Consider the following 22,876-nt stretch of genomic DNA (forward strand, 5'->3'; position numbering starts at 1 on the left):
GTTCAAGCTGCTCCTCTAAGCAAATGCACTGTTGCTTTAGTTATCCACCCTCTCAGGTTATTTCATTGGTAGCTAGCACCTGTAAGGAAGAGGACAATTAGGAAGCATGGAAAGAATTATAAAAATAATTTGGAAAAATTAGATTTGTGCAGCTGTTCAGTAGCATCTTTGTAAGTAAATGAATATTTTTACTGATTCTCCTACTTAGATCTTGATGAATGCTCCCAGTCACCAAAACCATGCAACTTTATCTGCAAGAACTCAGAAGGAAGCTACCAGTGCTCATGTCCCCGTGGCTACATCCTGCAAGAGGATGGAAAGACATGTAAAGGTGAAGAAAGTTGTCGGTTACATAGGGATGTCAAGTGATTTTAAAAAATTAATCATGATTAATTGCACTGTTAAGCAAAATAGAATGCCAGTTGTTCAAATATTTTTTGATGTTTTCTTCATTTTTAAATATATGGATTTCAATTACAACACAATACAAAGTGTACAGTGTTCACTTTGTATTTATATATGTGCGTTGTAAAAAAAGTATTTTTCAATTCACCAAAGTACTGTAGTGCAATCTCTTTATAATGAAAGTTGAACTTACAAATGTAGAACTATGTAGAAAAAAACCTGCATTCAAAAATAAAACAATGTAAAATTTTAGAGCCTGCAAGTCCACTCAGTTCTACTTTTTGTTCAGCCAATTGCTCAAACAAGTTTGTTTACATTTGCAGAAGATAATGCTGTCCACTCCTTGTTTCCAATGTCACCTGCAAGTGAGAACAGGCATTCTCATGGCACTGTTGTAGCCAGTGTTGCAATATTTAAGTTCCAGATGCGCTAAAAATTCATATGTCCCTTCATACGTCAACTGCCATTCCAAGGAACATGCATCCATGCTGATGACAGGTTCTGCTCGATAACAATCCAAAGCAGTGCAGACTGATGCATGTTCATTTTCATTATCTGAGTCAGATGCCACCAGCAAACGGCTGATTTTCTTTTTTGGTGGTTCGTGTTCTGTACTTTCTTCATCAGTGTGTTGCTCTTTTAAGACTTCTGAAAGCATGCTCCACACCTCATCCCTCTCAGATTTTGGAAGGCACTTCAGATTCTTAAACCTTGGGCCAAGTGCTGTAGCTATCTTTAGAAATGTCACACTGGTACCTTCTTTGTGTTTTGTCAAAGTGTCCTTAAAATGAATAACGGGCTGGGTCATCGTCTGAGACTGCTATAACATGAAATATATGGCAGAACGCAGGTAAAACAGAGCAGGGCACTCCCCCAAAGAGTTCAGTCACAAATTTACTTAAACACATTTTTTTAACAAGCGTCATCAGCATGGAAGCATGAAGGGGCATATGAATGTTTAGCATATCTGGCATATAAAGACCTTGCAATGCCAGCTACAAGAGTGCCATGCAAATGCCTGTTCTCACTTCCTGGTGACGTTGTAAATAAGAAGAGGGCAGCATTATCTCCCGTAAATGTAAACAAACTTGTTTGTCTTAGCGATTGGCTGAACAAGAATTAGGACTGAGTGGACTTGTAGGCTCTGTAGTTTAACATTGTTTTGTTTTTGAGTGCAGTTATGTAACAAAAACAAAATCTACATTTGTAAGTTTCACTTTCATGACAAAGAGACTACACTGCAGTACTTGTATAAGGTGAACTGAAAAATACTCTTTTGTTTATCATTTTTACAGTGCAAATAAAAATAATATATAATTTGATTTCAATTACAACACAGACTACAATATACGTGAAAATGTAGAAGAACATCCAAAGTACTTAATAAATTTCAGCTGCTATTCTATTGTTTAACAATGTGATTAAAAAATTTTAATTGCGATTAATTGACAGCCCTAATAAATACCCTCGACTCCAAGAGATGATAAAACAGCTGCAGCTCCCAGGGAAATCTCTGGTCCAAAGTCAGTGGTGATATAGAAGGTGGTATATGTTGTATGTCAGGTATAAGTGGTATACAACTTTCAGGAATTTGGCATTTGACTCAGTATAAAACAGGTATAAGTTGGCTTCAGAAAAAAAAAAGTAGAATGACTCAGAAAAAGACTTGCACCAATTCCAACTGCAGTAGGAAGCGAATGCTAATTTACCTTAGGTGCATGATGGTCAGAAAATGAGTGGCTGTAATGGTCCCTTGCTCTCCCGCTAGGAGGGAGGCCACTCAGGTTGGTCCTGTCTGGCCAGGACCAGAGTCCACAGGACAGCCAAGAGCCACAATAGGGCTAGACAATCACTAGTCACTGTCAGGCTTTAGCCTGGGTTTGAATGGCTCAAGCTGTCAGCCCTTAAACAGAGTCTATCAGGGCTGGCTTGGGTCTGGGTGGAGCTCAGGCAGCCAGCAAACAAACTGTTTATGGGGGTGAGCTGGTAAGGGAGGCTCCTTCCTCAGGGCTAGAGCTTCCCTGCACAGTGTAGGGAGTCAGCCACCCCAGGTTAGGGTGGCAGGGGGACGCAGGCCCACCCTACTCCACTGCGTCCCAGCCCAGGGCCCTGGCAGAGGCAGGATTGGCTGCCCCACGTCAGTGGGGATCCAGCCACAACATGCCGACCAAGCCATGCCTGGCTCTGAAGCCGGCTGCTCCGTGGCTGCCCCTGAGCCACTTCCTGCCTCCCTGGGGTTGGTACCTGTAGCTTCAAGGCCTCCTGTGGCTCCTCCAGGTACACGGCAGCAGGCACTCAAATAACCTTGTTTAAAGAGAACAAACAAGGTTAAATCTTTTTCACTGAGTCTTACTAAGATACATCTCCTACTTTCAGATCTTGATGAATGTCAAACCAAACAACACAACTGCCAGTTCCTCTGTGTCAACACTCTTGGGGGCTTCACATGTAAATGTCCACCAGGCTTCACTCAACATCATACTGCTTGTATTGGTAAGAACACTTTAACACTAAGGGCATGTCTACACTATGAAATTAGGTTGAATTTATAGAAGTCATTTTTTTAGAAATCATTTTTATACAGTCGTGTGTCCCACACACAAAATGCTCCAAGTGCATTAAGTCGGCGGACTGCATCCACAGTACCAAGGCTAGCGTCAACTTCGGAGCGTTGCACTGTGGGTAGCTATCCCACAGTTCCCGCAGTGTCCGTCGCCCATTGGAATTCTGGGTTGAGATCGCAGTGCCTGATGGGGCAAGAACTGTGTCATGGGTGGTTCTGGGTACATCATCAGGCCCCCCTCTCCCTCCCTCCGTGAAAGCAATGGCAGACAATCGTTTTGCACCTTTTTTCCTGGGTTACCTGAGCAGACACCATACCACGGCAAGAATGGAGCCTGCTCCATTGTCACCGTACATCTCCTGGGTGCTGGCAGACGTGGGACTGCATTGCTACATAGCAGCAGCTTATTGCTTTTGGCAGCAGATAGTGCATTACGATTGGTAGCCATCGTTTGTCATATTCCTGGGTGCTCTTTTAGCCAACCTCGGTGAGGTCGGTCATGGCGCCTGGCCAGACATGGGTGTGACTCAGCCAGGTCATTCCCATCTTCTGCCAAGCACCCAGGAGACGACTATGGCTAGCAGTTGTACTGCACCATCTGCTGCCAGCCTAAGATGTAGAAGATAGATGGATCAAAACAAGAAATTGACCCGATTTGTTTTGTGAAATCAAAAGCCTGCTAAACCCAGGGTTTTGAGTTCAATCCTTGAGGGGGCCATTCTGTGTGACGATTGTTTGTGTTTCTCCTTGATGTAAAGCCACCCCTTTTGTTGATTTTAATTCCCTGTAAGCCATGTTGTCAGTCGCCCCTCCCTCCATCAGAGCAATGTCAGACAATTGTTTCACACAAAACCAGGTGAGGAGGCAATGGCAGCACAGTGAGGAGAGGGACATGGTCATAGACTTCTCACAAAGTATGGGCCAGGCAATGTGCACATCATGCTGATGAGCTCTGCATGACCTCTGCAAACACACTGGCCAAACAGGAAATGAAATTCAAAAGTTTGCAGGACTTTTCTTGTCTACCTGGCCAGTGCATCTGAGTTGAGAGCACTGTCCAGAGTGGTCACAATGGAGCACTCTGGGATAGCTCCCGGAGGCCAATACCATTGAATTGTGTCCAAACTATCCCAAATTCGACCTGGCAAGGCCAATTTCAGTGCTAATCCCCTTGTCGGAGGTGGAGTAAAGAATTCGATTTAAAGAGCCCTTTTAAGTTGAAAAAAAAAGGGCTTTGTTGTGTGGACGGGTCCAGGATTAAATCGAGGTAACACTGCTAAATTCACCTAATGTCGTAGTGTAGACCAGGCCTAAGTTTTCGTACACTTCTCTTTGTTATAAAAAGAAGGGCAATACTTAATATGAGCCTTTTGATCTAATTATTTTGTACCACAGATTTAATATTAAATACACAGATTGAGTATTTTATTTCTCAGTAGTTCAAAAAGGCAGATAATTATGAAAAGCAAAAATACCTGAAGCTCATCTACAATAAGCATTTTGTAGTGACTATTCGTAGGTAGTTTCTAAATGTAACCACATGGAGACAGAGAAAATATTAAAATCTGACTTAAAAAAAAAAAGCAGTCAAAAACAGATTACAGAATTTTGTCTTTCCCTTGATAGCTACAGATGTCTTTAAAAACTTTAGCATATGTGTCTTACCAATTAAAGCTATCCTCATCTGTAGTGTACAGTGGGCCAAACATTCAAAAGACCATCCTCCTTTTTCCTCGCCCAGTCTGTACCTGTATTTTGCACCAGAGACTGAATCACAGTACAAGCTCAAATATTTGAGTACTTATGGCTCTAAATCTGCAAATGAAGTAATTAGACTTGCAAGTTTAGTAGGTGCAAACTACCCTGTATGTGTAACCTCTTAACCCCATCCCTTATGTACTTTCTTTCTCCCCCTGTACGTGTCTGTCTCTCTCTCTCTCTATATATATATATATATTTTTTTTTAAATCACTGCATTTATTTTTCTAGATAACAATGAGTGTGGTTCACAGCCATCACTTTGTGGATCAAAAGGAATCTGTCAAAACACTCCTGGAAGTTTCAGCTGTGAGTGTCAGAGAGGCTTCTCTCTGGATTCTACTGGATTAAACTGTGAAGGTAAATTTTGAAGGCCATACATTCTCTGCTAAGGCAGAAATCTGCAGTTCTCTCTTATGTGAGTAGTCATACTGAGGTCAAATGAAGTATTTGCGTGAGTTGTAGCATCAGGCCGTTAGCCTTAGAGCAGACATGAAAAAAAAAAAAAAGGAATGTAGTCAAGTAAATTGTCAAGACAAATCTTCTGATCCTACTGTTTTGTTATACATACTCACAGTTCAATTTGCAAGTAGTATCATAAGCAGAACTCTGAGTACTCTGCAGCACAAGGGGCACTAACTCCCAGCTGTAGCCTGCACATTCCATTGCAACAGTAATGCATACTATCTCCATAAAATACCCTTCATTCTCTCTCCCCCAACCTGCAAACACACCCAGTCTGTCTCATCATTGAAAATACTCAAAAAGACATGTCTGATGATTATTTCTAAAGCTAAGTTCTGGTCTGCACTGAGGGGGCAGGAGGTGAATCTATCTAAGTTATGCAACTTCAGCTACATTATTCATGTAGCTGAAGTTGACGTACTTAGATCTACTCACCGCAGTGTCTTCACTGCAGTGAGTTGACTGCTGACACTCCCCCATCAACTCCACCTGTGCCTCTCACTCCAGTGGCATACCAGTGTCAACGGGAGAGCGTTCAGCAGTCGATTTATCACATCTAGATTAGACATGATAAATTGACTCCCACTGGATCAATTGGTGCCCATCGATACAGCGGGTAATGTAGACAAGCCCTAAAGTTTAAAGTTGTTATGCTCTCCAGGCTGCCTAGCTTTACTCCCCGAGTCTCAGGGTTCATGTTATCCAGGCAGCCCTGCTCAGAACCAGCTTCCCAGCCCCTCTTCCCATGTGCACCGAGGAAGTGGGGAGCAATTTATCTCCTCAGTTACTGCCCCTTTTTTTCTGGCAGCCTAACTGCTTGCCTACACTCCTGGGAGCAGCTGGACTCCAGTTCTGGCTCCATGGAGCAGTGAAAATATTTAAGAGGAGAATTTTGGTTTCAATTTTGCAACTCGAACAAATGTTCAGTTTGGAAATTGTCAAAACACCACATTTTGAAATGGAAACATTTCTGTTTTCTGTTTCAAAACAAAGTTTACACAAATTACTCTAATTTTTGTAAATGATTTAAATTCAAGCAAAGTGTCAGTTGACCCAAACCAAATTTTTTTTCCAATTTTCTGTTCACAAAAATATGGTACCTCTACTTTGATATAACGCTGTCCTTGGGAGCCAAAAAATCTTACCACCTTATAGGTGAAACCATGTTATATTGAACTTGCTTTGATCCACCTGAGTGCGCAGCCCTGCCCCCTCCCCCGGAGCACAGCTTTACCGCATTATATCCAAATTCGTGTTATATCGAGGTCGCGGTGTATTTCAACTTGCTGTCCCAATTCCAAATGGGAAAGCAATTTCCTGACAAGCCCTAACTGAAAACCAGTTCCTTTGTAGGAAAATTAGAGCACAGGTGGCAGCTGCAGCCAGATCCCAACAGGGCAGCACAAGACAGCAAAGTGAAAAGTTCCACGGCAGAAATGCTGAATTTCTTGGAACATCTTGGAAAAATGCCAAAGACCATCCCTATTATTTTAGGCTCTCCGCAGGCAACATTGCATCAGTTAATCTTAAAAAACTGAACAGATTATAATCTTCACAACCATAAGCACTAGAAACATTCTATTGTATATGAAAGTTGGGATTGTGAAGTACTTTTTCACAGGAATCTTGGAATATGCATGGCCCCTGGGGTAGGGTTTTAGCTTGAAATGTGAGACAATAAAACTTTTTAGAATATGATGAAAAGTGTTTTCCCAGTCACTGTTTATAAATGTCCAGAATGGGAAGAGTCATACGTTAAGTTGTTCTATTCTGTGTTTCACCCCTTTTTTCTACAAGATAAATATCATGCAAGTGCTCTTTTTTGCTCACAGTGAATATGATGCTAGCCATTTATTTACACAGTGGTGGGGGTTTTACAGTGTAAATACCACACAATTACAAGGTAAATACACAAAAGCTACCGCAATTTAAAAAGACTGCAATTCAATCACCACAAACAATATTTGAGTTTGGAGCACGGCAAGTCTGGCTCAAATTTTTGCAGATCACATGTAGTGAATTACATTTTTAATGGCAAGACAGAGAAATATAGTTGGGAGTTTGATATTCTAGTGAACACAGTATGCTTTCCGTGACATTTGTTAGATGGCTTACACTTGCTGTTAGGTGAAAATGTACATTTTTTTTTTTAAACAGGAGACTTTCATACAGGAGTGTTTTTCTTGCCTCCTCTTTTCCCTTATGGCCGTCCCCTCCACCTTTCTTCACACATAGCCTCAGAACCTTTTAATTTGGCTTTCCTTACTGGGTATAGGTAGACAAATTAGACCACCTCTGTGTTTATCTTACATGTTTGTATTTCTGAGTGCCTTTCAGACTAGCAACAACAAAAGTCCTTGCGAAGCTAGTTATTGGAAACTAGATGTATGCCCGAAGATTTCTACTTTAAACTTAGAAATCTAAATGGACACTGATCAGAGGGGTAGCTGTGTTAGTCTGGATCTGTAGAAAGTGACAAAGAGTCCTGTGGCACCTTATAGACTAACAGACATATTGAAGCATAAGCTTTCATGGGCGAATACCCACTTGGTCAGACGCATGGACACCGGTGTTCCAAAAACCATAATGAAAAACTAAGAATCCCTCGTGTGACTGGCAGTCTAGAAAGGTCTTGTCCCAATTCTGGGGGAAGGTCTGATAACATTATTTAATGATTCTAGATCTACAATTATTGTGCTATAATTTTAAGCATTTGGCATTTGTGGAAGTCTGAAGTGTGCAGGAATTTGCAGGACTGCTATGCACTCACAACTGCCACTCGTAAGTTCACCTCTATTGAAGCAAAACATCCCAGATGTCTTATTATGTTTAAAGGCTTTGTTTTCAATTCAGACAGCACATTGGAACATAGGCAAGAAGCTCCTAATGAAAGCTGCTTCAGTATGTTGTTTGCAATAAAAAAAAAAAAGTGGATTTGCACCCCAGATGCACACATTGGTCATAAGGATAAAATTTCCAAAAACCACTCAAGTGACTTAAGAGCCTATATGCCTGACTCACTTTTGAAAAATGGGACAGACTCCTAAATTATATAAGCACTTCTCAAAATTTTATGGAGCTCCTGGACTCCAACCCTGCAGTTTGTCCTATGCACATTCAATGTTTTTCAAGCTGCTGGATAGTCTATCCAGCAATTACATAACTTGATAATCACACAATGGATGTAATAGTTATCTTAAGAAATATAGTTACTGAAGTGAAAAATCTTGGAGAACATCCGGATTGTGTCCTATAGAATCCAGTCTTGCCAGGAAACACTCAGCACGTTGCAGGATCAGCTCCTATGCATGTATCCAATATTTACCAAACATACCATATGCAGTTATTGTGTATGGGCCCAGTCTTGCTACTCTTACTAAAGCAAATAGTTCCATAAACTTCATCTTGTCGGAGAAAAACAGAGTTCTCACTCTCAGGTTGGGTGCAGCAGGTCAAATACTTTATTATCTCTAGCAATTGTGTGGCGGGAGAGAGCTAAACAGGTGTCTCTCCAGGTAAACAATTACAGCAAGCATTTATACCTTTGTTACATACAATAATGGGCAACAGCTGCATTTTGTTTATACCTTTGTTACATACAATAATGGGCAACAGCTGCATTTTGTTTATATGTAGGTCATCCTGATATCTTATTTTTCTCACCTCTATTTAGACTACAGTCTACATTCCATACTTATCTAACACAAGGTCACAACAACTTCTCACATAATCCTCGCGTCTACACATCTTACCTTATTAGGGTTACAGCTAGCCTGACTCTTACTCACATAAGGGACCTGTTTGAATATGAAATCCCCTTCAAATCCCTGTCAGTTTTTCTCTGCTTCCACAATCTGAACTTACTAGTGTGTGTAAGGAGCCAAATTATGGCTGCAACAATCACCCTGGGTGAAGAATCTTCTATGAATAAAGTATGGGCTTTTAATTATAGTTATTGAAATAAGTTGTGGGTGGTGGTGGGGTTGGTTTGCTTACTTGTCGGCGATTTGTGCAACCATTTCTTCCACATTTTGTTGGTTTCTTTTTTTTCTTTTTGGCAGATGTGAATGAATGCGATGGAAACCATAGGTGCCAGCATGGCTGCCAGAACATTCTGGGTGGCTACAGATGTGGGTGCCCACAAGGGTACATTCAACATTATCAGTGGAATCAGTGTGTTGGTAAGAATAATTTCCTTTTGATGCAGTAGTCCAGAAGTTACATAACAATGATAAAATGCTCAGATTTTCAGAAACCCTATGAACATCTTTTAGGTTCAGTGGTACCTACTTCACTTTATTAAACTTGTGTAGGCCTTTTCTGACTTCTGAAGTTGAAAGGGGTATAGTTACATAAAATCATGTCAGCTGACTGTTACTGCCTTGCAATGGGAGGAAAAGACACAGAAATTCAAGATAATTTCCACGGAAGGCCTGTAAAGCCCTTACTAGGATATAGTTAGCACTTTAGTGCTTTACAGATAGACACAGATAACCACAAATGTACAAACCTTTCCATTGATATGAAATTAAATAAAGACAAAGATTAACTATAAGGATTTCCCACACACACACACTCAGGAATCTGTAAAACAGAATTAGCAAGAATACAATTAAAAAAAACACGTTTTTCAAATGCAAAGACAAATAGATGATGTGATCCATATTTCTTTTAATGGCAAGAAGGGGAGGAAAGATGATCAAATGTAAGGTCAGCAGTGCCCACTCAATAATATTTTTTGGAGGGATGAAATTACGTATCATAAAAATATAACTTTACTTCTAAATCACAGATTCATATCTATCCCAAGGTTTATAATGAGTAAGAGATTTTTCCTGATGTAAAAATCCTGTCTGGAATGGATGGATGAAAGCAATGTGTCTTAATGTAAATTCTATAGCAATCTACATAAATGAGTACAAATGTCACCTCTCTGTGCTTTTTTAAAAACCATCCTGTAACAGGGATTAAAACAAATTATAACAGATAGTTGCAAAAAGACCTACAGAAAACTAGTAAGCAATTCTGTATGATATTTCCATAAGGTTTACCATTTGACATCAGTTTGTTTGGTAATCTATGGCAGTAGTTTAACCCTTTTTTATTTGTGGATCCCTAAAATATTTCGAATGAAGGTATGGATCCCTTCTTAGATGTAGTCTGCAGACCCCCAGGGGTACCGCAGACCACAGTTTGAAAACCACTAATCTATGGTATAGGGAATGAGTTGGTGTTTTCAGTCTAGTAGAGAAGTTAAGAACTGATTGTGAATTACTAAAGAGGCAGTTATTCTAGCATCTGAAGTATTTTGGTTCAAACTTCAAGTATATTGGCAGAGCAGTGCATATTCCACGGCCCATTCTCTATCTGTTCTCATAAGAAACAGAGGATATTAGCATCCAGGACAGTCAGGCCAATAGTTGCACAATTCACTTTTTAAAGAACCAAAGATGCATAGACTCATAGACTCTAGGACTGGAAGGGACCTCAAGAGGTCATCGAGTCCAGTCCCCTGCCCTCATGGCAGGACCAAATACTGTCTAGACCATCCCTAAGAGACATTTATTTAACCTACTCTTAAATATCTCCAGAGATGGAGATTCCACAACTTCCCTAGGCAATCTATTCCAGTGTTTAACTACCCTGACAGTTAGGAACTTTTTCCTAATGTCCAACCTAAATATCCCTTGCTACAGTTTAAGCCCATTGCTCCTTGTTCTGTCATTGGAGGCTAAGGTGAACAAGTTTTCTCCCTCCTCCTGATGACACCCTTTTAGATACCTGAAAACTGCTATCATGTCCCCTCTCAGTCTTCTCTTTCCCAAACTAAACAAACCCAATTCCTTCAGCCTTCCTTCATAGGTCATGTTCTCAAGACCTTTAATCATTCTTGTTGCTCTTCTCTGGACCTTCTCCAGTTTCTCCACATCTTTCTTGAAATGCGGTGCCCAGAACTGGACACAATATTCCAGTTGAGGCCTAACCAGTGCAGAGTAAAGCAGAAGAATGACTTCTCGTGTCTTGTTTACAACACACCTGTTAATGCATCCCAGAATCACGTTTGCTTTTTTTGCAACTGTATCACACTGTTGACTCATATTAAGCTTGTAGTCCACTATGACCCCTAGATCTCTTTCTGCCATACTCCTTCCTAGACAGTCTCTTCCCATTCTGTATGTGTGAAACTAATTGTTCCTTCCTAAGTGGAGCACTTTGCATTTATCTTTATTGAACTTCATCCTGTTTACCTCAGACCATTTCTCCAATTTGTCCAGATCATTTTGAATTTTGACCCTGTCCTCCAAAGCAGTTGCAATCCCTCCCAGTTTGGTATCGTCCGCAAACTTAATAAGCGTACTTTCTATGCCAACATCTAAATCGTTGATGAAGATATTGAACAGAGCCGGTCCCAAAACAGACCCCTGCGGAACCCCACTTGTTATACCTTTCCAGCAGGATTGGGAGCCATTAATAACTACTCTCTGAGTACGGTTATCCAGCCAGTTATGCACCCACCTTATAGTAGCCCCATCTAAATTGTACTTTCCTAGTTTATCTATAAGAATATCATGCGAGACCGTATCAAATGCCTTACTAAAATCTAGGTATATCACATCCACCGCTTCTCCCTTATCCACAAGGCTCGTTATCCTATCAAAGAACGCTATCAGATTAGTTTGACACGATTTGTTCTTTACAAATCCATGCTGGCTATTCCCTATCACCTTACCACCTTCGAAGTGTTTGCAGATGATTTCTTTAATTACTTGCTCCATTATCTTCCCTGGCACAGATGTTAAACTAACTGGTCTGTAGTTTCCTGGGTTGTTTTTATTTCCCTTTTTATAGATGGGCACTATATTTGCCCTTTTCCAGTCTTCTGGAATCTCCCCCATCTCTCATGACTTTCCAAAGATAATAGCTAGAGGCTCAGATACCTCCTCTATTAACTCCTTGAGTATTCTAGGATGCATTTCATCAGGCCCTGGTGACTTGCAGGCATCTCACTTTTCTAAGTGATTTTTTACTTGCTCTTTTTTTATTTTATCTTCTAAACCTAACCTCTTCCCGTAAGCATTCACTATATTGGACATTCCTTCAGACTTCTTTGTTTCGGTCTTCACTGAGAAGTCATTAAGCACCTCTGCCATTTCCAAGTCTCCCGTTACTGTTTCTCCCTCCTCACTGAGCAGTGGGCCTACCCTGTTCTTGGTCCTTCCTCTTGCTTCTAATGTATTGATAGAAAGTCTTCTTGTTTCCCTTTATTCCCATAGCTAGTTTGAGCTCATTTTGTGCCTTTGCCTTTCTAATCTTGCCTCTGCATTCCTGTGTTATTTGCCTATATTCGTCCTTTGTAATCTGACCTAGTTTCCATTTTTTATATGACGCCTTTTTATTTTGTAGGTCACGCAAGATCTCGTGGTTAAGCCATGGTGGTCTTTTGCCACTTTTCTATCTTTCCTAACCATCGGAATAGCTTGCTTTTGGGCCCTTAATAGCGTCCCTTTGAAAAACTGCCAACTCTCCTCAGTTGTTTTTCTCCTCAGTCTTGATTCCCATGGGACCTTACCTATCAGCTCCCTGAGCTTACCAAAATCCGCCTTCCTGAAATCCATTGTCTCTATTTTGCCATACTCCCTTCTACCCTTTCTTAGAATTGCAAACTCTATGATTTCATGATCACTTTCACCCAAGCTTCCTTCTACTTTTAAATTCTCAACGAGTTCCTCCTTATTTGTTAAAATCAAGTCTAGAACAGCTTCCCCCCAGTAGCTTTTTCAACTTTCTGAAATAAAAAGTTGTCTGCAATGCAGTCCAGGAATTTATTGGATAGTCTGTGCCCCGCGGTGTTATTTTCCCAACATATATCTGGATAGTTGAAGTCCCCCATCACCACCAAATCTTGGGCTTTGGATGATTTTGTTAGTTGTTTGAAAAAAGCCTCATCCACCTCTTCCACCTTATTAGGTGGCCTGTAGTAGACTCCCAGCATGACATCACCTGTGTTTTTTACCCCTTTTAGACTAACCCAGAGACTCTCAACACTTCCGTCTCCTATGTCCATCTCCACCTCAGTCCAAGTGTGTACATTTTTAATATATAAGGCAACACCTCCTCCCTTTTTCCCCTGTCTATCCTTCCTGAGCAAACTATACCCATCCACACCAACATTCCAGTCGTGTGTATTATCCCACCAAGTTTCAGTAATGCCAACAATGTCATAGTTGTATTTATTTATTAGCACTTCCAGTTCTTCCTGCTTATTACCCATACTACTTGCATTTGTATATAGGCATCTAAGATACTGGTTTGATCCTGCCTCCCAGCTTTGCCCTGACCCTCCATTCTCTCTGCTATTATAGCCCATGCTCCCTCCTCTTTCCGACCCATCTCCCAGGTCTTGTTCCCCACTTACCTGTGGGGTTTGCTCACCTGTCCCCGTCGAACCTAGTTTAAAGCCCTCCTTACTAGGTTAGCCAGTCTGTGTGCAAATAAGGCCTTTCCCCTCCTCGAAAGGTGAACGCCATCTTCGACTAGCAGTCCTTCCTCGAATAGCATCCCGTGGTCGAGGAAGCCAAAGCCCTCCTGGCGACACCATCTTCGCAGCCAGGCATTCATCTCCACGATGCATCTGTCTCTGCCCGGGCCCCTACCTTCGACAGGAAGAATCGAAGAGAATACCACCTGCGCTCCAGCCCCGCACCTCCTCCTGCACCCAAACTCCCTCCCTCTTAGTTAACTGGCATTTTTCACTTACCAGCACTCCCCCACTCCCCAGCATGCTGGATAAAACAAACCTTTTACTGTATATTGTAGATAAAAGAATCCAATAGCGTGGAAATAGGAAACTGGAGAATTGATAAATATTTCACAGTGGTTTTTTTTGTTTTTTTGTTTTTTTTTTAATACATTACAAGAATGGATATGCATTATAGGAAGAAATGGGAAATTTAAAAATAGTGTACAAATGACACCAAAAATGATTTTTAAAATACCAAAAACTTCAATTTTGCAAAGCCAGACATCAGAACAGCAAGAAGCATGTAAAGAAATGGGACAGCAACAATGTTCAATTCAAGAGAATGCACTAGGATCTGGAAATGAGTACTCTAGATACCATTTGAAAGAGCTCTGAGAAACTTTCAGTATCTGGTGAGGAGTTATTTAACATCCTAAAAGGGAGCAGAAGAACCTAATAATGTGGGGAAACCTAATAAAAGTTCACTCACTTTAACCTCACTTGATGCAGTTATAGTCTCTAGCTATTCATGAACACTCCATTCATATGTGAAACCTGTTAGGTTCAAAAAGTTTAGAGCTTAAGAGACCTTGTCAAAAAAAATTTGTGGGGATGGGGAAGGGATTTACCAAGAATTGAATCATTTCCATTGCTCTGCTGCTGCTTTTTGTAGAGCATGTTTGTCTCTCCAGTGGACATTTTGAGTCTATCAAGATTGTCTATAGTTATTATGGCAATAGTTTGAGTCTCATTAAATTTTTAAATTGCATTTTCAACTATGGTAAAGAGTCATATCATCATATGCTTTAAAATGACCTAATATAGATTTACAAACAGGATATATCAGAGGGAAGTGAAGGCAGAAAAAAGTGCTAAATACATGACGATGTTTAAAACAAACAATCTTCTAAGTATTACCCGTACACGTTGCAATTTCAAAAATTATTTTTCTATGGAATCACTTCATGTGGTGCACCTCAATGTAAACGATAAGATTAACTTCTATTACATGGTAATTTGTTTGCATACCACACCTGCACAGACATGGAGAAATTCTTACTTTGTTACAAAAACAGCTTTTTCACCCTTGTTCATTTTGTTGCTGTGTATCTGATTGTTTCCTAATTAGGAAAGACATTCCACATATAAATGTCAGATCTAATTATATCAGACCACCACAACTTGGTTACAAATCTACCAAATGTGCTTTTGTTGGCAACATTCCAGCTCTGCTAAACATGGCAATAAAATACCCAATAAACTTGTGCCAAATGTAATTTCTTGAAGCATTTTTAAAACCATGTGCTGTTTAGGATATTTTAATGAACAGAGATATAGTATATCTATATACATACTTTTAACTTTTCATGCAGGATTTCTCTCCAGTGAGATACAAAGTAAATTGTGATCAAGGATTCTGGAGTCATGTTTAGTGAATCTTGCCCTACCAATGTGTCACACTCTCAGTGAGGAAAGAGCAAAGACGGCTTTGTGTTTTAAGGCACGGAATATTAAATTTCTGGTTGTGACTCGCAGTGTGTGTTTGAGTGGGTCAGTTATTTGCTCTATGACTCAGTTCCCCAGCTGTAAAACGGGGATGTTAGTATTTCTATACCTCCCAAAGGTTTTATAAGGATAATCTTTGGGAAGCACTCCAATAGTGCAATGATTGGGCTAGATACATACCTAGATAGACTGACTTCTGTATCCAATGGATGAACATTCGGTGACTTGTGCAACAATCCATGTGGCAGATCAGAATGACACTGCTGGCAGTCTTTTCTGAGAGAGAACCACCCAGTTTCCATAAAATCCAGATGAGGACAATTTAATTGATTATCCCCCAGTGTGCGCTCTTTTTACATAAGGGTTTACTAATACTCTTCTCCACTACAGACTAATCCTCACCTAATAGTACCCTAGGGGAAACAGTGGGAATTTGAGTTTATTACTTCCAAAATACAGAGTTGAGGGCCTCTGAAGCATTTGAAACCTAGCTACTGTCAGAGACAGAATACTGGACTAGATGGATCCGTGGTGTAGCAATTTCTATGAGGGAGGCTGAGCCTGGGCTAAAGTTGAATGTCACGGGGAGAGAGGAGGCTTACAGCTTGCATTTATAGTCAGAGTTGTAAATTGGGAAGGACTACATTTGGTACATGCCCAGGCCCTGTGTGGGGCATTAGAAATTCTAACAATAAATATTTTCTCTCCCTGGAAATCGTAAGCTGTTTATGACTACAACCTGCCACGACGGTATCTTCTCATCTGGATAAACAATCTTTTGTTTTGCTTATTAGATGAAAATGAATGTACCAACCCTAATGCTTGTGGCACCGCTTCCTGCTACAACACACTCGGAAGTTACAAGTGTGCCTGTCCATCTGGATTTTCTTATGACCAGTTCTCTAGTGCATGCCATGATGTGAATGAGTGTTCCTCAACTAAAAACCCCTGCAATTATGGCTGTTCCAACACAGAAGGTGGTTATCTCTGTGGCTGCCCTCCTGGATACTACAGAGTAGGACAAGGGTGAGTCTCTTTCTCCCTCTCACAAACACCCTTCCTCCCTAACACTTCTGATGATTGTATAACACATTATAATAAGTGGTCACCATAAAAAAGTAAGAGCTGCAGAAAACTCAGTTGGCAACAGAACTAGTGCAGGAGCAAACAGGGCCTCCAACACCTCTGCATGCTATGGTCCATACAACCCTATGGCAGTCTCTACAGTAGGCCTGAAGAAAATGGAGGCAAAGGCAAGCCAGGAAATGGAGCAAGGCCAGTGCATTTGGAGCCATGCAAATCCACTGGCCTGACCTGCCTTGCAGGGTCATGTAGTAGGCCACGGTTGCTGCAGAAGTCACTGAGGAGACACTGCACCAGTGCTTGTGCCTTGCCTCTGGGTTAGGGTAGGAATTCCAAGCCTATCTGCATAATTCTTTTGTGTACTACCCGTGTACTTAGGTTGTGCGTAAGAACAAGGAATTGCCCTTATATATCTCTGGTACATAGGAAACTAAGTATGGGTTTGTGTGTGTTCACTGCAAAATAGCATCATTTTACATCTAGCATATGAGCAAAATTAAGTAATAGCTTTGATTCCCCTTTTGATGGCGGCATATTGTGTATTTGGAGCACTTTCCCAAATAGTACAGGGGATATACCTCATCTAACTGTACCATTCTTTCGAAGTAACATCTTTACAATGATTAGTAAGGAATTTCTATTGCACTGATCAACCCAAAGACGAAGCAGAAAAGAGAGAGAATGAATAATTCAAACTGAATATAATAGCCCATTGGCCTGAAATAGTAGTCAGAACATTTACTTTGGATGCCAAATGTCCTGTTGGGGACATATTCTTTGTAATGTATTAGTGTTCTGTGTTTTGAAAATTAGGGAGCTCTATAATGGTCCCTGGCAACAGATAACCATCCTTTGTTGAGCATGTTACATTATACAGTAGAAATTTTAAAATATTATTCCACAGACATCTTGGGGAGAAATGGAGATTTTGTGTAACAGTGTAAGGGGTTATGTGGGCTTACCTCCATCTAAATGAGAACATAAAACTGAAGTGAAAAGAAAAATGTTATCTGTCTATGAACATTTTGAGAACTGGGTCACTCATATGATCATCCCTATTCAACAGCCATTGTGTCTCAGGAATGGGATTTAACAAAGGCCAGTACCTCCCTCTGGGTGGAGATTTAGATGAAGAAAATGCTTTGTCCCCTGAAGCATGTTATGAATGCAAAATCAATGGCTACGCCAATAAAAACAGCAGGAAGAAAAGAAGTGTGAATGAAACTGAGCAAGCAGAGGTGAGTGAATACCGTAATGAACTAGCTGATAGGTATACTTAAAAGTCTTGGAAACAGAACTACTCATGGTATGTCAAACACTACACAGCTGTCACAAGGAGGAGTGAAGTTCTATCACCATAGTCATCTTGAAGTTCCAGATGACTATCCTGTACAGCATTCTGTAGTCACAACAGTGCAGGCTTTACAAGATGATTAGCTTCTAAACCTGAGCTATTTGTATATGTGTTTAAGGGTAAATTAATCATATTGTGATGTAATTGCCAATACCAGAGAACCATACTTTTGGATCACACTCAAGATTTTCCTTACATGTTAGTGTATTTCTGACAAATGGAGATGGGGATCAATGGTCGACTCCCACCATAGGATGTATTTGGGGCATGTCCCCTTGTTGTTGTCAATTTTTACTGTGGCAAGAAGCCTTAGGGCAAAAGCACATCTGTTAGGTTACATAGCGCCAGTTTGGGAGACAGGCTGCCCGTTGCAGTGTGTACTACTCAAGAGCTTCCCCCTACCCTTACAGCATCATGCAGCAAATCAGTGGTTATCTGCATTACAGGATGTTGTTCTATAGCAGTAATGAGAAAGTACTGATTTGTTTTTTTAAAAAAACAGCAACCAAGAGATATAAATCTTCTCATAGTTTTTACAAGGGCTCTGAGTGAAGATGAAAAGCATTATGGATGATTAAGATAAGTTTTTACTGCTAGATTTACATATGGTAGTAGTGACTACGTTTCTTACATAAGCAAACTGTGGCGCTCCTCAGCCAGACCACCACCCTGACACAAGGAGTCAGCATTTCCACTCTCTGGTCCACAAAAGGTTGATCATACCATGGAAGTGGCCTCCACCACTTCCGGAGAGGAAGGCTGTTGCACAGCATTCGACAGTATTGTTCAAATGGATCAGCTTCTATGGCCGTTTCTGAAGAGCTCGTTAGTGCTGCCATCCCTGCCTTACAAGGGGCTGTGTGTGGACTTGGCATAGTGACCAGAAAGTAGAATGTGGAATGAAAACATCTGAATTTTACCTAAATATCTCAGACGTCCACAAAAGGCTAATAGAAAACACGTTATTGCTAAAGAGTCCCATTAAATAGTGGCAGAAAGAAGAGAATGAATTTCCTCATTTATATCTGAGGGAGGGGGTCATATCGGCTAGCCACATTAACAATTGTAAGAGAAAAGTGGTTTCTTGCACTTGATACATCTGATGTACAAACAGTTACCTGGTGACAGTATAGTACCCCTAGGTCATTACTTCACTCTTATCTAGCATGTTCATCTTGTTACCAGGCTATCCAGTTATTTATGTTCCATTCATGGCAGTGGAACATACAAGCACCCTCCAAATAAAGTAAAAAATTCCTCATACAGCATTAATTTCTCATTTAGTTCACTGTACCCTAGTCTTGTTACTATAGCTCTCACATGGCAGTAAGCCATATTGTTATTTGGTACTATTAGCCTTATGTGAAATCCCCTAATTTCACTTCGGAATTTTCACAGCAAACAAAGTTTTTTCTTTTCTTTTCTTTAACAAAATCTAAGTTGGGATCATCTGGGTCCTGTTGGCAAGCAGCATGCCTGAGGTTCAGTGAACAACTTGTCGCAGCACTTGCAGCCACCCTCAATTTGCTTTACTTAACCACAGATTTAATCTACAGTGCATAATGGTATGTAGTGTGATAGGATTTGACCCTTTTTGAGGGCATCCTGTTCCCAGTTATAGATGCAAAAGGACTTGAACCAGTGAAGTTCTGCTGTGCAGCAGAGTGAGAACAGTGGTACCCCAGTCATTTCCTGAGAAGTAAAGATCTATCGAAAAAGAGAGAAGCAAGGAAAAGGCTTCCCAAAGAAGTCGCAGTCTTTTATAGCTCTTCCATTAGATGAAGAACAATTTTCACCTACAATCACTGGCCTTTTGTTACAACAAAGCAATTAAATAAATTTATTTTTCCCCCCTTATATGTATTCACATCAAACACACTGGGACAAATTCATGCCTGTAGTCACTCCATTTGTGTTACATCAAAGCAAAAATTTCCCCCTTTGCACTACTAGCAAATTAATCCTCCCAGATTTTTTTTTTGACTGCACTTATCACTGTCAGCTGCTGAACATAGTTTCTCATAATGCCGGGATGTAAATTCTCACTGAAGCTTCTATACAGAAAACATTCTTCAAAGAACTTCCATATGAAAGATTATGGAACCCTGAACCACTATACTGGAAGTATGATCAGGTATTTAGAACAAGTTGGAAAGTGGGATACTTCTCATTTCTTTCTGCAGAGTTAAACCAGGATTTTTTTTGGAGCAAGCATGAAATTATGTAAACTCTGAGGCAAGATTGAAATCTGAGCCCTTTGTGGACTTGGGTTTTTACAGAATAATTAAAGAAGCCTTAAAGATTTACAGGGTGTATTATGTGGAACTGAGTAGTTCTCCCAGCTGGAAAGGATTTATAAATGGCTTCTTTCACAGCTGCAGTTTTTGAGAGAGGAGTTAAATTGTTACTAATCAAACTCATTAACTTGCATTGCTTTAGGAATAATATAGAGCATGTGTGTCTCTCTCCAACTATCCTTTCCTTCTCTTTCACTTCAGATCGAGCTGATTAGCTTGGAAAGCTTAGACATTGACTCTCCTTTGAAGATGAGTCTGAACTTCTCTGGACTTGGTAACAAAGAACATATTCTAGAACTCATGCCAGCCATACAGCCCCTTACGAACCATGTCCGCTATGTCATCTCCCACGGCAATGACTACGGCATCTTTCAAATCCATCAGAGGGATGGACTTAGTTATCTGCACACAGCTAAGAAAAAGTCAGTGCCTGGCACTTACACACTGGAAATCACTAGCATTCCTCTATACAAGAAGAAGGAGCTAAAGAAACTGGAAGATAGTAATGAGGACAACTACCTCCTAGGAGAGCTTGGAGAAGTGCTCAGAATGAGACTGTGGATTGAACTCTATTAGCCACCCCTTCTAGACTTAATCCAGTTCTTGAATCACTTCTGTTCATCTATTTATCCACCTGAGCATGTCTACTTTTCAAAAGCTTTAAGGAGTCAATGACTTAAAAGAAAAAAAAAATCTATCTTTCCATCCTGCCAAGACTGCAGAATGACCCTTGCAGGAGGAATGACTGACTCTGCCATGGTCAAAAGTTTGATTACAAGGGCAACCATGGTTACTGTATCCTTTATATAACCTCAATTTAAAGTATATTAAAACTAAAGTTCAAGAGGTCAAACACATGGCACTAAATGGCACAAAAATGTGAACAATTTTTTCCTGTTAGCAGTCTGCAACACTTTGGGTATTTTGCTATAGGTGCTAATTAAAAAATATAGATGTTTATTTATTTTAATGCAGTAATATATGGAGAAATTACAAACTATGTAAACAAAAGGGAAACATTTGTTTCTTTAGATTTATAAATTTTAGAGGTATTCTTAAAAAAAATCCAGTAGATTTGAAAAAAAGCTTCCTTTTGTTTGTGTGCCAGTTGTCCAAATACTTAAATATATTTCCATGCTATTACCAGTGCTCTTTCAGCTCTGATACCATCCTCTAAAAGACACTGAAAAGTATGCTTCAAAAACGTTGAGTATTCAAAAAAAGTTTTAAATGACTAGAATTACAATATTAGGCTCTGTAAAGGTGATCATATTTCACTGCCAGTCACTGGGACTATATTCTGTATCAGCCACATGAAATAATGGAAGCTGAGGCACAATCACTGTAGCAAAATACCTTGACTGCTTGTGATACCATTAGCATTGCAGGTCAACCTGTACTGTATTTCCTTCCGATAACCTCAAGGTACCACATGTGCTACCACAACACCTCATTCTCACAAAAGGTGCTTTACATACTTGCATTACTGTAGGCAGCTGAAGAAAAAAAAAGTCGTTCCTTTGAAAGGAACACCTGATGTTTCACTCTGGTGCTGGCTTGGATTAATGGTGCATTTACTAGGATTGAGCTGTTTCAGGACTGCCATATGTGCAAACAAATTATGCAGTGCAGACCAGGAAAATATATTTGAAATCATTTTTTTAGAACTTTCATTAATACTGTAGTTATACACCATATGCCTCATTTTATCCTAGCCTATTTTGTAAGAAAGATGTTTGTACATGACATTTAGTTTTCTTTAGCTTTTTTTTTTTAATGTTGTACCATTCTGTGTTACATGTATGTCACCGTGGTGCTTTTTTTTTTTTTTTTTTTGACAGCTGGTGCCTGTAACTCGTCATAGAACAGAACCTCATTATGTGAATTGCCAAAGCACATGCAGACTCCAGGTTTATTTCAGTCATGTAGCTGTTCTGATCAAAGATTAGTTACAAGTTACACTCTGAGTTTTGGGGAAAGAGAACCCTCCTAGATCAACTGTTTGTGAGGTTTTTTTTTATTTGTAGATCTGTATCACTATGACAACACTTTTCTTGCAATAAAGCTTATTTGGGGGTAGGTGTCTTGAACTGTGCATGTATTTTAAAAAGAAAATCTGCCTAACTGTATTGTAGGATGGTGTCACTAATGAAGGGCAGAAACAGCAGTCAGTGTAGGTGCATTCTTCCCCGGCTGGATACTTAGGTTCTTCAGGGCACGCTGAGGAACTATGCTAAATATTCTGTCCTGGCACAGTGATGAATTAAATTTATCACACAACATTAGAAAAACCTAGAAGATCCTAAGTCTGTTTCCCTTATACTGCTATACATTGGGAGTAACTCCAGTGAAATCCCATACTGACTTGCAACCTTTGCCTATAAACTCAGGGTGCAGTATTTGACCACTGCAATCTCAATGATTTTTAAATAATGCTTCCTAAGTAGTACAACATTCATTATTAAATGCAGTGTCCTAGAATCAGATGGCTAGATTCATAAAGAAACTTGGAGGCTTACGTCCCAAGATCAGGCACCCCTAGTAACAACAAAACCCCACTTCATCTGCCCAAAGGGGTGGCAGGGTTTGAACAGGGATCTCTCTCTTCCTCAGGCATTGGAAAGTGCTTGAAGCAGGGGCTCCCACATCCCAGATGAGATTCCTAACTCCAGGGCTAAAAGGCAGGAGGAAGGTCCCCCACCCTC

At 40.3% G+C, this 22,876-nt stretch overlaps 1 protein-coding gene across 1 annotated transcript in view; it reads left to right on the plus strand.

Moving 5' to 3' along the window:
* FBN2 (fibrillin 2) overlaps positions 1-22,030 on the plus strand; it is a 275,441-nt gene extending 253,411 nt beyond the window's left edge. Inside the window, 7 exon segments of the mRNA XM_030567977.1 lie at positions 209-331; positions 2,782-2,898; positions 4,958-5,086; positions 9,253-9,372; positions 16,232-16,463; positions 17,587-17,758; positions 20,373-22,030. Coding sequence (XP_030423837.1) covers positions 209-331; positions 2,782-2,898; positions 4,958-5,086; positions 9,253-9,372; positions 16,232-16,463; positions 17,587-17,758; positions 20,373-20,747 — 1,268 coding nt within the window. The 3' untranslated portion in view covers positions 20,748-22,030.
* The last annotated feature ends 846 nt before the right edge of the window (positions 22,031-22,876 follow it).

This window comes from Gopherus evgoodei, chromosome 6, assembly GCF_007399415.2.
Source record: "Gopherus evgoodei ecotype Sinaloan lineage chromosome 6, rGopEvg1_v1.p, whole genome shotgun sequence".
NCBI lineage: Eukaryota > Metazoa > Chordata > Testudines > Testudinidae > Gopherus > Gopherus evgoodei.